General features: G+C 43.9%; 1 protein-coding gene across 1 annotated transcript in view; it reads right to left on the minus strand.

The window, feature by feature from the left end:
- The window catches only part of SDK2 (sidekick cell adhesion molecule 2), a 104,686-nt gene that overhangs the window by 13,022 nt on the left and 75,547 nt on the right, over positions 1 to 16,117 (minus strand). The window contains exons 33-36 of the mRNA XM_054976827.1: positions 14,487 to 14,673; positions 6,404 to 6,541; positions 4,990 to 5,151; positions 2,813 to 2,938 (exon numbers count right to left, since the gene is read on the minus strand). Of these exons, the coding sequence (XP_054832802.1) occupies positions 2,813 to 2,938; positions 4,990 to 5,151; positions 6,404 to 6,541; positions 14,487 to 14,673 (613 nt within the window). The remainder of the gene's footprint in view (positions 1 to 2,812; positions 2,939 to 4,989; positions 5,152 to 6,403; positions 6,542 to 14,486; positions 14,674 to 16,117) is intronic.

Here is a 16,117-nt window from a genome sequence, read left to right on the forward strand (position 1 = left end):
CATGGCTGGTGGCCCCGCCCCCTGATCTCCAGACAGAGGGGAGTTTAGATTGCCCTCTGCTGGAGTGGCACAGAGGACAATCTAAACTCCCCTCTGTCCGAAGATCAGGGGGCGGGGCCACCAGCCATGTGACCATTTTCGCCGAGGGCGATTTAAACTTTTAAAAACTCCCCCCTTGTTCCAGCTGACCCAAAGTGACATCATTGGCCCTGGGAGCATGCACACACTTTGCGGGCGCACATGTGGTACCAGGGGCACCACATCCCGCCAAGAGTTGCCCCCTGTGCTGGCAACCCACTGAGTTCCACTGCCTCTTTTCCCAGAAAAAAAAGCCCTGCTGATGAGAATACTGTTGGGACTTTTGTTTAAGCAAATAACAAAAAAGACTTGCCAGCAGCCTCCTGGAGTTCACTGATGTTTCCGTGCTTGTGTCCTCACACCAGGCCTGGCCATTGAGGTGGCAGAAGGCATTTTTGAACACACAAACACATCGAGCTACATTGTCCTGAATCAGACCCTTGGCCCATCGAAATCAGGATTGCCTCCTTAGACTAGCAGCAGCTCTGCAGGGTCTCAGGTTTCTCCCACCACCCACTACCAGGGATTGAACCTGGGACCTTTTGCATGCCAAGCAGCTTCTACACCATCGTGCCATGGTTCCTCCCCGTACATGTGTTCTCTGGATGCTCTAGGAACCTGATGAAGTGTTATGGGCAACACACTGTCCACCCCCCTCCAAGACAGACCACATGGTTGCCTCTGTGCTCCCTGTCACCTAGTTTCCCTACCTCCTGGAATCTCTTCCCAGTCCTCAGTCACCCTACGTGAGCTTTCTTGTCAATGAAACTGGATTATGAATTATGGCATTCCCTGATCACATGTATGCTCCAAACCACCAGCTGTGGCTTCATGGCCAAATCATGGAACAAAATAAACAAAAATATGTAATACATTCATATTTGTAAACCACTTTACATGTTTAGAAGCACTATAGGAATAGGTAACAAGGGTGCAGAGTTGTAGGAATGAAAGTCTCGGGTAGGGATATTCTGGGAAATAAAGGAAAAGAACGTAACGATGGATAAACTTCATGATTCATTTCATATGAGGTTAAAAGCTCCTCTCGCATGCGTTTGCTCCCACTTTTCTATATTATAAAGCCTGCACTGAACCTACATTTGCTTTCTGTCCTGCATTAATAGCACGCGCACACTTGTATTCAAATAGCGCAAGGAAAGCTCAAAGCTGCTTTTAGTAACGTGTGAAAATGCCCCGGGGTTGCGGCCTAGGTCTTCAACACACGTTGCGCCAGGTTAAGGTGCATGAGCCTCAGTGGCAATTAACAGCCTCAGTGACCTGCCATCTGGTCTGTCCTGTGGTCTCTTAGAGGCTGTTACTCAAAGCAGCATCATTGAAAAGCAAGTGAGAGGCCATTTCAAAGCACTGAGTGATTTATTCCCCTGCATCTGCCCTGCTCTTGGCCTGGGAGTTCATCAATCATTCCCTGCCGTGGAACAGTGCATTCCCCCAGAGTTATCACCTTGTAACTGGTGGGGGTGGGAGAGACAGAGTGTTTTATGAGCCAGTGTCCTCTTGGGGATGGAAACCATCCCCCAAAGTAGATCCCTACAGGAGACTTCAAGTCTATGAGATTACATGCACCGCATTCAGGCCATCGTACTGTGCTGGAGGAGTTGGGTTATAATGATACCTCGTTCTAAACAGAGTGGCATAGATATAGAAACTGACACATATTGAGGAGACTTAATTCAAATTAGATTGTCTTGGTGTGTGTTCCTGGAGTCTGGATCATCATTACATCCAGTCCATGGCACTGATATGAGAAGACAGGGAAGCCCAAACTCATTAACTCCAAAACCGTGTGCTGGAATTCCCTAACATGCCACAGAAGAGTTGCTAGCATGCTTTGAAAAATACAATCATCAGATAATTAAAGGTTCCTGCAAGCTCCACGTACCATCTGCTGAGGATGCTGTCCACAGTTATCAAGGTGGAAAGCCACATCTAAGGGAACAAAGCAATGTACCGACAAAGAATCTTACCAAAAGTATATGATGTGAAATATTTTTAATTTTTTGAAATATAAAGTGGCGCAGTGCATATATAACAATAAATAGATTCATACAATTTTATACTAAATTCACAAGGATAATAACATAACACAGCATCCGGCCAGCTATAGGAATTTCTCTTGTTCCAGTGAAGGTAGTTGGAAGTTCAACAGGGAGATGCCAACAAAGCCAACGCTAAGGCATGGAAAAACTTGGAAAACCACTGTTCCTGTTGTAATTGTTTAAGTTGTTGCTTTCATTTTACTTTGTCTTGACAGGTGAAACAAGGAGATGACACAACTCGAAGGACCGAATTGCACTGCGCCACTTTATATTTCAAAAATTTAAAATTTAAATTTAAAAATATTTCACATAATATACTTTTGGTAAGATTCTTTGTTGGTACATTGCTTTGTTCCCTTAGATGTGGGTTTCCACCTTGATAACTGCGTGCTGTTTCTAAGGGTGCTTCTCTTCCTTTTCTGACGATGTCGTCCACAGCATCCACAGTAAGTGGGACGGCCCACGTTCGGACAATCATAGTAGCCACACAGTTAGGGTGATTAAACCATTATTTCATATTAGGTTGAACTGTACCAGTCATTTCAGGCACTGTTCTCAGCTCTCCCATTTTCTGCCTCATGTTCCAACTTCAGTATTGTTAACAGTTGCAGTTTCCATGGCAACAAAGACCATGACAGGGCAGCCAAGGGGCTGTGGACCAAGAACAATACACATACCTGAAGGCCGCGCCTCGATAACGTATCTGGTGATTGGCCCTTTGCCTGGATCGCCACTTGACCAGTGGATGGTGATGGCTGAGGCATACCTGGAGATAAAGGGCTCACCTGGGGGACCTGGAGCACCTGGGAACCAAGCCAAGACCCATTATTAACAGAGATAACATTCTGTGGAGCAAATAATAGGAGAATGAATCATTCACTTTTTGAAACGTCACATCTGAGACGACAGATTTCTAGTATCAGCCCTAGGGAGAACGCGCAGCTAATTTTACTTCGAAATCTACATACCTCTTTACTAGTAGCTGCTGAGTGCGATAGCTACTCTATGGAAATCGAAATCCAGCCCTACAATTGACATCTGGTACACAAAAATTTGGGATCACTTTACCTTAGAAAAATTATATGATAAAATTTATCAAGTACACTTTCCAAAAACTACAAATTTTATAGAGGGATGGTTTCCATTCTTTGAATATCTTGAAAGTAACGGTTCTTTACCTGGCCTAAAACTCTTTCATAAGTATGCAAATATGTGAGTTATCATTATGTTAGATATTGTAAGAATACTCTCCTTATAAGCTGTAGTTAATTAGTTATAACTTCTTGTATTTTAATAAGTTGTTTGCTTCATTGTTATCTGTTACTAATTCTGACTTTGTGTTTTGTAATGTTTTTTGTGTTATACATCTTCAATAAAATTTTTAAAAAAAGAAATCTACACACCTTGAAGATTAGGTTTATAGGAACTTTTTATAGGAATTAAATGTGTTGGTCTCCTAAATCCTCTATTAGTATAGCATTTTGGGGAAGGAGAGCTAGTATTCAAAATGGATTCTTGTATAGTCTGATTGCTACATGTACACTCATACATTTTCTTTCTCTCCACATGTGTACTCATGGTGGAACTTCCCTCTCCCACCAGTAGTTATCCCTCCAAATAGGCCCCTGCTTGTCAGCTAGTTCAACCTTGGCCTACTCTTTTAGACCATTTGGTAACTAGAAGTAAATGGCAGAGCTTATGTACTAAGTTACTTATGATGTAACTCATTCTTTGTTGCTCACTCTCAGCTATTAACAATATGAAGGGTATTAACACAATTCCTTGGATGATTTCTCAACTGCCAGGTCTGAATAGAGGAAGTCTGGAACCCAGAAGTCACCCTCTGGGCTGACAAAACCGAATGATGGAATTTTCATCTCGCATATCTTCCGCTATGGAACTCAATGTCTGCAGGAAGTCATCCATTTAGGAACTGAGCAGACCGAAATCTACTGCGTTTCATGCAAGTTGGAATGTTCTTTCCAACATTCTGTGTTGGCCATTCAGTTCCCATACAGCTCACAGTTTGTATGGAACAGTCACATGATGTGGTATCTTAAGTTAGTACCAGAGGGTCTTTATCAAGTATTAACTGGGCCAGTTCGGCAATTTGTGCCAGGATCTGTTTTCAAAGTAGGGCTGCCAGCTTCAAGTTGGAAATTCCTGGAGATCTGGGGGTGGGTGGGGTGAAACCTGGAGAAACCTGGAGAAAATGGGCTTTGGGGAGGGAAAGGACCTTGGCATGGCATAATTCCACAGAGTCCACCCCAAAAGTAGCCATTTTCTCCAGGTGAACTGATTTCTGTGGCCTGGAGGCCAGTTGTAATTCCAGGAGATCTCCAGCCACTACCCAGAGGCTGGCAACCCTATTTCAAAGCAAGAAGGAATAACAAGAGGAAATGCCCCTGAAGGTAAATTTCGTTTTCCTGAGGAGTCCTATGGAGAATTCCCACACATCAAGGACCAGGAGAAAGACCTCTGAATCAGAAGGTGATGTTTTCAGATAGATTTGAGCATTTGGGACCTCCTCTTCTACAAGTTAAACATGGGGAAATATCATATGGGGACTGCGGTAACCTTTGCGAAGATCCCTGGTAGTCTAAGTAGCGGAAAAAGAAACCAGCAGGGTCAGTGCAGATGGAGTGGTTCAAAACAGAGACTCCTATGGAAAATATGCCGGCACGTTTATCTTTACAGGAATGTCTTCCTTTCTTCTAACTTTAGAGAAAAAAACAATGCAAGGTAACAGCTGCTATTTAGACAAGTTCTGAATATGATTATACACAAGCTTGCAAGACCGAGACAAGTGTGTGGAAAAGCAGACGAAGAAGGCCTGCTTCCCAGGCTCTTGTACCTTCTCCAGGCCCCGTGGTAATGTTGGCTTCTACTTCAGGTCCATAGGTGAAGGTCTTGGCTCTGATTCGGAACCGGTAAGTGATGCCTTCTGCCAGGTCTTTGACCTTCAGCCAAAGAGGGCTGTTTCCCTTCACGTCCACGGTAACAATCTTGCTGACCCCTGCAGGATAGAGGAGAGAGGCTTAAATTTGAGACACCCAATCCCATCACCTTCCACTTGTGTCCAGGAGATTTTAGTGGCAGTTATGTTGCTACAATACTTCCACGTGCAGCTCTCTTAAGATCAGGGCTTTTTTTCAGCAGGAACGCAGTGGAACGGAGTTCCGGAACCTCTTGAAGATGGTCACATGGCTGGTGGCCCCGCCCCCTGATCTCCAGACAGAGGGGAGTTTAGATTGCCCTCTATGCCACAGGCTGCAACGCAGAAGGCAATCTAAACTCCCCTCTGTCTGGAGATCAGGGGGCGGGGCCACCAGCCATGTGACCATTTTTTCCGAGGGCAACCCACTGAGTTCCACCACCTCTTTTCCCAGAAAAAAAGCCCTGCTTAAGATTAAGTTTATAATTTAAAGCCTCTTTTGTTTTTCTTCAAGGCAGATGGCTGCTTCTGAATCAGAAGTCAGTTATAAGGCCAGCAGTGCCATCCTAGGCAGTTACATTCTTCTAAGTCCATTGAAGTCAATGGTCTTGGAAAGACATTACTCTGCATAGGACAGGGCTATAGAAATGGCAGCACAAATCAAGATTGCTATTTCAGCCTGGAGGCTATTTTTATAATTGTTTTGTGTTTGGAAAAAAAAGAGTAATTTCTAACAGTGAAGGAAAAAATCACACCAGAAATAGCCAATTTTTACAAGAAGAAGAACATATAATGGAATGTTTTGGGAGGGTGGCCATTTTGGACTGCAGTAGAACAGCAGGATTTGACTGCAGTGGCCCCTTAGAGACCCACAAGATTTTCAGGGTGTAAGCGTTCTCATGTCAGACCTCCCTTCTTCAGATACAAAAAGAGCTCTGACCCTTGAAAGCTCATACCCTGAAAATCTTGCTGGTCTCTAAAGCGCCACTGGACTCAAATCCTGCTGCATAAGGTAGAATATTATTGTTAAATTTCTCCGTCTTGAATAAACAGTGCCTAGCTCACTAAGGTTATTATCTGGCACTTATTTTCAACAATTTCAGTATGAGAATTAAAAAGTGCACCTGAGCTTGTGCCCAAATCCTTTACCTCACTGTTGGGGAGCCACAGTTAACCTATACTCCTGGGATTAGGAAATAAGAACTGCAGGCCCGAGGTCTCCCCCCCCCCCGACTCGCTACAGTCATGCTCATTAGATATACTGGCCATGGAGCTTAATTAGCATTGTCTGCATCACCAATTCACAAAGAGATGGTGCTTCAATGCCCCTCACCATCCACAGGCATGCAAGGTTCGTAGATGAGCCGGTAGCCCTCAAGGATTCCATTGGGGAAGAGAGGGGGGTCCCAAGACACGTTCACAGAGGTGGTAGTGAGTTCACTGAATTTAATGAAGCCCGGAGCGCTGGGGGCTGTGAGGAAAGAGACAAAGGAGTCAGAGGCAAGAACAGATGCTACTTTCCCCCATTAATACCAATGCTTTTCGATGAATAGTGGTATAGCCGTCAACCATTAATCTCTAGGAGGAAGGACAACAACCCATTGAAGGAAATCCTGCCAGTCCTTGAATACTAGTGACACTTTGCATAGTCGATAAAGAAAAACAAGGCTGCTTTATTAAACCGTGGGGAAATGACTGGATGGGTGGCGCAGGTATTTGGTGCAGGAGCAGCTGCGAAGGAAAACAAAGGAAGGACACATGGGTCAGGACAGGAGCTTAAAAGCCTAGTATGGTACTCTGGGACAGAGTGGCCCAGGAGACCAAATTCCCTGCTTTCTGAGAAGGGTCTTGAGCAACTGACTTGTAATCTGCATAAGAATATCAGGGGCAGTCGTGGGGAACTTGGAATTCAAACCAGTGTTTTCCTTTTAATCTTAATGGGAGAGCTGGAGGAACATTTGTACGGGAGAAACAGTACGTTGGAAGGTCTTAACTAGAGATGGGCACGAACCAAAATACAAACCAAAGTTTGTCACGAACTGGGCCGGTTTTTGGTTCACGAATGGGCATCATTTCTGACGAACTGTGACGAACCGCTATGATTTTTAGAGCAGTTCGTATGGTTCGTTTTTTGGTTCGTCACTGCAGACAACCTATCACTGATCAATCTGTACCTAGGGCAACAGGGGGATGGGCTTTCTGCAGACCTTCTGCAGCCCCAGAAGTGACGAACTGACGAACCAAACGAACCAGTTCATGAACTGGGCAAGTTCATGGCGGTTTGTGGTTTGTGAAACGTGATGAACCACGAACTGCAATGAACAGCCATTTTCCTGGTTCATGCCCGCCTCTAGTCTTAACCCTTTCCCTGCCTCCTGATTCTCTCCTGCAAATACCTCCCCACTGCAATTTTAGATCTCCACCAATTTGAGTGCTGAAATCAGACTGGCTTAAAATGGCTCTTGAGGGCACTTCTAGAGGAGAATCGAAAAGCAGAAGCATCCCTCCCAGATCTTTCTCCCTGTTTCACTTGACAAACTTAGGGGTTCAGGCCAGAGACCAGGTTCTGCAGACCTGTAAATAGGGTCAATAATATTAATAACTGTAAAGCACTAGAAAAGTGCTAGAAAAGATTAGAAAGTCAAAGGACTATTGTTCCTCTGAGAATCCTAGAGAGGTAAAGGTGCTGATTCCTCTGCACAAGTTAGTTTGACAGTCTGGTATGCAGAAGGAGGAGGGGGGAAATGTTGGGATAAAACATTTCCTCTGTTTTTCTTAGGCTGAAAAAGGAGGAGGGAGAGGTGTACTAGATTTCTCTTGCTTCTGGCTGTCTGATCTTTCCTCTGCTCTCTCCTTGCTGCCATCAATCTGGTTGATCTAATTTGCAAACTCTGTAGTGTGGAAGAATCTGTATCACTGAGCAGGAACCACAGCTTCAGCCAAGTGTGGAAGACAGGTGATACTGCAGGCTGGGATGGGAAAGTGGAGGAGCTGATGAAGGGCCCTGAAATGCCAAGAGAAGGCAAGAATGAAAGCTGAGGCAGACTATGGAAATGGGTGCAATTGTGGAAGCTGGTGGCTGGAAACTGCAGAAGGATGTGGAGTGGAAAGTACGGGAAGCTGGAATGACGCTTCTGTGAGGCGAGGGCCAGGGCTTTTTTTCAGCTGGGACGTGGTGGAACGGCATTCCGGAACCTCTTGAAACTGGTCACATGGCTCGTGGCCCCGCCCCCTGATCTCCAGACAGAGGGGAGTTTAGATTGCCTTCCGCGCCGCTGACCGGTGTGTAGGGCAATCTAAACTCCCCTCTGTCTGGAGATCAGGGGGTGGGGCCACCAGCCATTTGACCGTTTTCTCCGAGGGCAACCCACTGAGTTCCACCACCTCTTTTCCCAGAAAAAAAACCCTGGTGAGGGGTAAACGCCATGTGAGGTTGGCGATTTTGTGATGGAATCCTCAGCATGTGTCATGTCAACTGCATAACGCAGCTGTGGTGAGGATGGGGTGCATTGGGCCAGATCCACACATAGTGCTAGGGAAGGGGGGAATTTATAGGCTTGCCCCTGTACCATTTCCTGTATTTGAAATGCCTACCCAGATGTTTTTAGCCCTCTTATAAAAACAAGACAGGCAGCCTGTCTTTCCCCCCTACTGATGCTAAAAGCAGCTAGGCACTACCAGTTGGGGAAACAATGCAGGGCAAAGAAATTCTTCCTCCTTCCACAGTGCTATGGTGCCAATTCAGATTGGCTCCTTTTGCAGCTGCTTTTCACAGTCAAATTATACCACTGAAGATCCAACAAGCTTTTAGAGGACACCAAAGTCCGAATGCCATGGATCACATGAGCTCTGCATTATTCACAGCCCCCATCTCTTGATATTTTGTCTTTCCTCTTGCGATAGATGGACTTTATGACTTTATTTATTTATACTCCACTTTTCTCTCTAATGGGTACCCAGAGGGGCTTACATCATTCCCCACTCTTCAATTTTATAATAACAAACCTGAGAGATGGTGACTAAGACCACCCGGAGATCTTCCTTGGAGTGGGGGTTTGAACCTAGGGTCCTAGGCCAATGCTCTAATCACTATGCATGCTGGCAGGGATTCTACTCCAAGGCCAGTTCTGGCCACAGAGTTGTTCTGAAAATCTCCCCAAGTGTACATATAAAAAACAATGTAGTTTTTAAACATGTATGGTAGAAGCAGGGCATTTTTTCAGCAGGAACGCAGTGGAATAGAGTTCCGGCACCTCTTAAAAATGATCACATGACCGGTGGCCCCAGCCCCTGATCTCCAGACAGAGGGGAGTTTAGATTGCCCTCCGTGCTGCCGAGCGGCACAGAGGGCAATCTAAACTCCCCTCTGTCTGGAGATCAGGGGGTGGGGCCACTGGTCATGTGATCATTTTCACCGAGGGCGATTTAAACTTTAAAAAACTCCCAGCTGACCCAAAGTGACGTCATTGTGCGGTCCTGAGTTCCACCACCTCTTTTCCAGAAAAAAAGCCCTAGGTAGAAGCAAACACAAATCCTAAAATAATACCAGAAGCAAAGCTGAATTCAAATGTCTAGTTTTCTAGGAAAGCTTTAAAACTGTGCTCACAACTGTAAAATGTCTTGCGGTTGAATAATTCCAACATGTTGTCTCTTAAAGTGATTGAAATGGGACTCCTTTGCATGTTTACTGTTTGGGAAATCTATGCAGGTGAAGACGAGCTGCTGCAGCTATTTTTTTCCTCCTGTCCCTGACCCCATGCTCTGCTGCTGTTTCCCCTGACAACTAGTGGCCTTCGAAGACTCTTCACATGTTGGCTTTGTCTCGGGAAATAGTTACTGCCTTAGGAAGCTTGTGACATTTGTGTGAAATTAACAAGAACCCTACTGGGATGCTAGGTTACAGAGTAGGCCCGAGCCAGACCCAACAAAAGTGAGAAAACCAGAAAGGAAATTAGGAGATTTTTTTCAAAAATTACACTTTTGGGGACTTGTTGATTTTCTGAGATTTTGGATACTGTTATAATTGTGCCTTCTGGCTTTTTCTGTACTACTTTAACAAGAACACAAAGCCCTATATGCAGAGGAGTTAGCCGTGTTAGTCTGTGGTAGCAAAATCAAAAAGAGTCCAGTAGCACCTTTAAGACTAACCAATTTTATTGTAGCATAAGCTTTCGAGAATCAAGAACTACAATAAAATTTGTTAGTCTTAAAGGTGCTACTGGACTCTTTTTGAAAGCCCTATATGTCAGCCTCAGGTTTTTCTTCTCTTGATTGGAAGTTAGAAAAACCAAACTCACAGGCCTGTTGAGAAGGCAAACAAGCTGTAAAGCATTTTTCACATTAACAACTCTATAAAAACTACTAATGGAGTTGTGTTAACTGATCCAGATGGCTCAAGGAAGTGAGCCAAGTCACATCCTTTGTAGGAAGAGAAAACCTCCTAAGGTTGCTGGCCAAACTGACTGTAAAGAAAATGTGTTCCCAGCCTCAAACATGGTGAACAGTTAGACCCAGAATCACAACAACTCTCTTTTGATTTCCCCAACAATAATGTTTCCTTGGTTGCTGGACAAAATGACCTGACTAGTTCTAAGAGACCCAAATAAATATACTTTTTTATTTTTAACTAAGTGCAAGTGCTGTAAGTGCAAGAACTTATAACATTATATTACTACCGTTTCAAATATAACAGATTCTCCTATATAACCAATGCTATAAATACAGTGATAGGCAATCACAATCCATCTGTACATTTAAGAAGTCTATTTGAACCTTAACACGAGGCGAGTGTCCATGTCCAAAATGCAGAATGGGAGCAGCTTGTTTTTTCTTCTCCTTTACAGGCAGAACATTCCAGGAGGAAAACAGAGGAGGCAAAATCTCCTGGGCAGTTGGCAACGGGCACACCAGCCTTGGTTATATCCCGTTTCGCGTTGCTTTTTCAAGCCAAATTATTTAACGTTCCTTCTTAACAAAATCCTAACAAGCATTGGTGAGTATCTTCCTATGGTCATATCTTCCTATGTTAAAAATAAAAAAAGTATATTTATTTGGGTCTCTTAGAACTAGTCAGGTTCTTCTGGTTGTTTTGCTCTAATAAGGGACTCCCTCCTTTTTGTTTGCCTGTGCTGGACAAAACGGCCTGCTTGACCTATATTCCTTCTCATTCTCACAGAGAACAAGTTTTTCCTCAGCTGAAAGCTAAGTCTAGCTATCCTTACGCTGCTGTCATCCCCCACCACACAGCTGCAGAAGCCTCAACTGTTCTGTCAGAAAAAATTATTCATGGGCCCATGTGCTTCCAAGTGCCTGTCACCAATCTTCCCCCGCCTCCCTCTGCAGGTCAGAAAGCAAACATACAACCTGCTTCCTAACAAGAAAGCGACATTCACTGTCATTTGTTCATGACGAGGTGCACAGTTTTCCAAATAGGCTTATTAAATATTTGTCCCAGGAAAAGTTTAAAGAGTGCAAACCTCAGACTTTCCCATGGAAAGTTTGAAAGGCCAGCCAACACAACCACATTTAGCATATTATAACTGTGTATCATACGAAAGCTAAATAGTAAAGAGTCCAGTAGCACCTTTAAGACTAACCAACTTTATTGTAGCATAAGCTTTCGAGAACCACAGCTCTCTTCGTCAGATGCCTCTGACGAAGAGAGCTGTGGTTCTTGAAAGTTTATGCTACAGATGCATCTGATGAAGAGAGGTGTGGTGCTGAAAATGCATCTGACGAAGAGAGATACGTCTGACGAAGAGAGCCGTGGTTCTGACGAAGAGAGCTGTGGTTCTTGAAAGTTTATGCTACAGATGCATCTGATGAAGAGAGGTGTGGTGCTGAAAATGCATCTGACGAAGAGAGATACGTCTGACGAAGAGAGCCGTGGTTCTGACGAAGAGAGCTGTGGTTCTTGAAAGTTTATGCTACAGATGCATCTGATGAAGAGAGGTGTGGTGCTGAAAATGCATCTGACGAAGAGAGATACGTCTGACGAAGAGAGCCGTGGTTCTTGAAAGCTTATGCTACAATAAAGTTGGTTAGTCTTAAAGGTGCTACTGGACTCTTTACTATTTTGCAACTACAGACTAACACGGCTAACTCCTCCGGATCTATGAAAGCTAAACTATGTGTAAAATAGTTGTCACGTGCTAGCTAGCCTTGGGCGACCTCCCCAGAAGCGAGTTTATGAAGATGTACATTTCATCCCTGGATGAACTACTGCTTCAGCTGATCAACTGAGCTAGCTGTATCTAATTAGTTAAAAGAGCAACTCGTTATCCCTATACTAATTCTTATGATTTCTAAGACAAGAAGCTTCTACAATTGCATCTCGCGCGATGATGACAACGGCTCTCCTTTTCATACCCCGCCAATGGGCAACATCTTGAACCCTCTGAGTACTTTTCTCACCAAAGCATCAAGGACAAACAGAGAGACCATTGTGTCAAGGCATTACAGAGAACGCCTGCTTGTTTTTTGCTTTTGCTGAGTACATTCAAAACCAGCGAATCTGTTGGAGCTGCAGTTTTAGAACTGAGCAGGGGGCCTGCAAAAAGGGGAAATGGGAGAAAACATCCTAACACGCTTTGGCTAAAACCATTGGTATGATTCTTCTCATGCTCCTTCATGCCGTGCCAAGAACAACGCCAAGGATCCGAGGAGAGGGAAGCCAGTAAGACAGAGTCCAATACAGACTCTGCTTCCTCACTGCACATGAGGAGCTAAAGACACAAGCCTAGCTCTTCATCAGAGGCTTTGGTTGAAATAGGGTTTCCCCAGCCAACCCCACCAGCTGTGGATATGGCCCATAAGCCTCTACTAATTTCCTTTCTTGTTAGCTTTGATCTCTCAATGTGTAATTTGAGGATGTTGTGAAGTGCGGAGCTGGAAGGAAAGGGAGGGGAGCAGGTGAGGCAAGGGAACAAAGCAAAGGCCTGTTGAGGAAGGAGCACAGAAGCCCACGCTGAGCTTCTGATTACAGGGGCACATGTGTCTTTTGTCAAGCATCAGATACAGCTCGAGGTCACCGGTTCAGTAATTGTGCTGGATCTCAGCCTGGCGGCTTCCCCTGTTTAACAATTCAACACCAGCAGCAGACTTCAGCTCGGTAGTCAGTTCTGCTAAGTTGAACAGGCAGGGGCCTGAAGCACAGAGGACCTGGGATTATGGGGCAAACTAGGTGAGAGCTACATCGGGGTGCTATAGGCTGCAAATGAACAACTAGGAGGAGGAGGAGATGCTGCCCTGACATGATAGAGAGGGAGATGCAGACTGCAGTAAGGAGATGCCACAAAAGCACCCCGGCTTTACAGATTTATTGCTTTCACTAAGATATACAAATTACACACAGTCTCACCTATGAGTCTGAAATCTGAACGAGAGATCAGAATTCTGGGTGTATTCCATAAGCATGTTATTTGGGGACTGGTACCCTCTGATTTTCAAGCACACTGCCTTATTTATTTATCCAGAGGAGTTAGCCGTGTTAGGCTGTCATTGCAAAATAGTATGGAGTCCAGTCGCACTTTTAAGACGAACCAACTTTATTGTGGCATAAGCTTTCGAGAACCACAGCTCTCTTTGTCAGATGCAACCTGCATCTGACGAAGAGAGCTGTGGTTCTCAAAAGTTTATGTTACAATAAAGTTTGTTAGTCTCAAAGGTGCTACTGGACTCCATATTTATTTATTACATTTTGTTTATAAATATAGTTATACTCAGGGCTCATTTCGAAGGGGAATGCGCAGGAACGCAGTTCCCCAAAGAGGTCACATGTCAGGTGGCCCCGCCCACCTGACTCTCAGCCATTTTGGGCCTGTTTCAACCTGGATTGGGACTGAAACGGCCCAGATCAGGCCTCTGACGAGTGGTGAACCACTCTCCCACTCAACAGTGGCCCGATCCTGACTATTTTGGGACCCTTTTTGGCCATTTTCAGCCCCCTTTTGCCATTTTGGGCTCAGTTTTGGCCCTGAATGACCAGGATTGGGTCCAAAACAGCCAGAATAGGTGATGTCAGGGGGTGTGGCATATGCAAATCAGTTATGCTAATGACACACTTCTGGTGATGGCAAAGGGTGTGACATATGCTGACGAGTTATGCTAATGAGTTCCTCCAGTTCTTTTTCTACAAAATGACCCCTGGTTATACTGCTGCCTTTCCCATGGTCAAATGTTTTTGAGGCAGGAATCGATTGTTTTCATTGTACTTTTCCTGTTTTTGTTGAAGTTGTGATATCAAAGTAGCTCGACAATGACAGCAGTAATCAAACACTTTTCACCATAAGCTATGTTCCTCCAGGACTTTTTCTGATCCTGCTACTTGACAATCCCTTGAAAGAATGAAGAATTGAGCCCAGCCCATTTTGAGTGAAAGCTCAAGCAGCTGCAGTATTTCTCCCCGTGTACCCCACCTGCTTGCTGGGTCCTGCCTTTGATGGGGGCACTGCGGGGCCCGTCACCCGCAGCGTTGAAGGCCAGGATGCTGACCAAGTAGGCCGTGTAGCCAGTCAGATTCTTGAGTTTGACGCCATTCTCTGGCAGGAAGAGAGTTTTCACCCGTTCAGTTTCATTCTGTCGCTGGGCCTCCCAAAAATAGATCTGTCGGGTTGGGGAAATGGGATGAAAGCAGAGGACATGTTGAGGAAAAAGCAAAGGGAACAAGAAGAGGACACGGAATGGCATGACAGCACACCTCTCTCTTTCCCTCTCGCTCTCTGCACATCATATGAAACCTGTGATGCTCTTTCCTTACAAAATGTGTTTTCCAAATTAATACTTTCTTTCTTTCTTTCTTTCTTTCTTTCTTTCTTTCTTTCTTTCTTTCTTTCTTTCTTTCTTTCTTTCTTTCTTTCTTTCTTTCTTTCTTTCTTTCTTTCTTTCTTTCTTTCTTTCTTTCTTTCTTTCTCTTTCTTTCCTTCCTTCCTTCCTTCCTTCCTTCCTACTTTATAATTTGTAGTTTTAAATTGTATGAATTATATGAATTATCTGATGTAATTTTAAATTTGTGTGTAAATTGTGTTCCGCCCTGAGCCTGCTGGTGTAGGGAGGGTGGAATATAAATCTAATAAATTAAATTAAATTAAATCCCTTGCATTCTAGGTATGCTGGGGCTACAGTCTACAAATGACACTTCCCCTGTTACTCCCAGTTCTCATTTCTGGATCCTCCAGCATTCTGATCCACACTGTTAAGTGACTCTTAAGCATCGCTGAGTGATGCTGATAATCCTGATAAACTAATAAACTGGATCAACTAATTATTAACATTATCTTTGTTCTGTCTTTTATCTAATTAATACAGTCATGGCTTAAATTTAACTAAGCTTGGAGGAGTAGCATAACCTGAATAAAGGTTCTCTTTTCTGACAATAAAGGAAGTCCAAGACAATTTAGATGTGATAAACAAAAGCAGATATTCATTGTGAGAAGCAACAAGCATTTTAATAGTTTATCTAAGCTATTAAATTTCAGTTCCTCTTGAAAAATATCAGGCTGCAAGGAAGCCTGGGAGCTGTGAGTTATTTGTTGCATATTAACAAGCAAATCATGGTATTTGTATTAAGGCTTGTAATTGTTTTTGCTGATACAGAACATAAATTTGTAACATTATCTTGCATATTTTGTATTTTTGCATATTTAACACATTTTTAGATACATTTTCTGTGCCCCCTATTGATTAATCAATGTATTTAGTCTTACAGTTCTAATTAAAAGGCACCATCTCAATTCACTTATGGAAAACCAGATTTACAGTGCAATCTTAAGAAGAGTTACTCCAATCTAAGCCCATTGAAATCAAAAGGCTTAGACTGGAGTAACTCTCCGTAGGATTGCACTGTTAGAATATTGGTGAGGGTTTTCTTTCTTTCCTTCCTGTGATTATTTAGATTGCAGCTCAGGCCCGCAAGAACCCTTACAAAACCATATTCCACCTAACCATTGTCCAGTCCAGTTCAGAGAAACTTCATGTTCCTTTGTGTAAGAAGTAAGTTAAGTAGTCCATGTTGCCCTGTGGCTCACAATCCTTGTTAAAAAGAAACTGC

This window comes from Eublepharis macularius, chromosome 4 (genome assembly GCF_028583425.1).
Source record: "Eublepharis macularius isolate TG4126 chromosome 4, MPM_Emac_v1.0, whole genome shotgun sequence".
Lineage (NCBI taxonomy): Eukaryota > Metazoa > Chordata > Lepidosauria > Squamata > Eublepharidae > Eublepharis > Eublepharis macularius.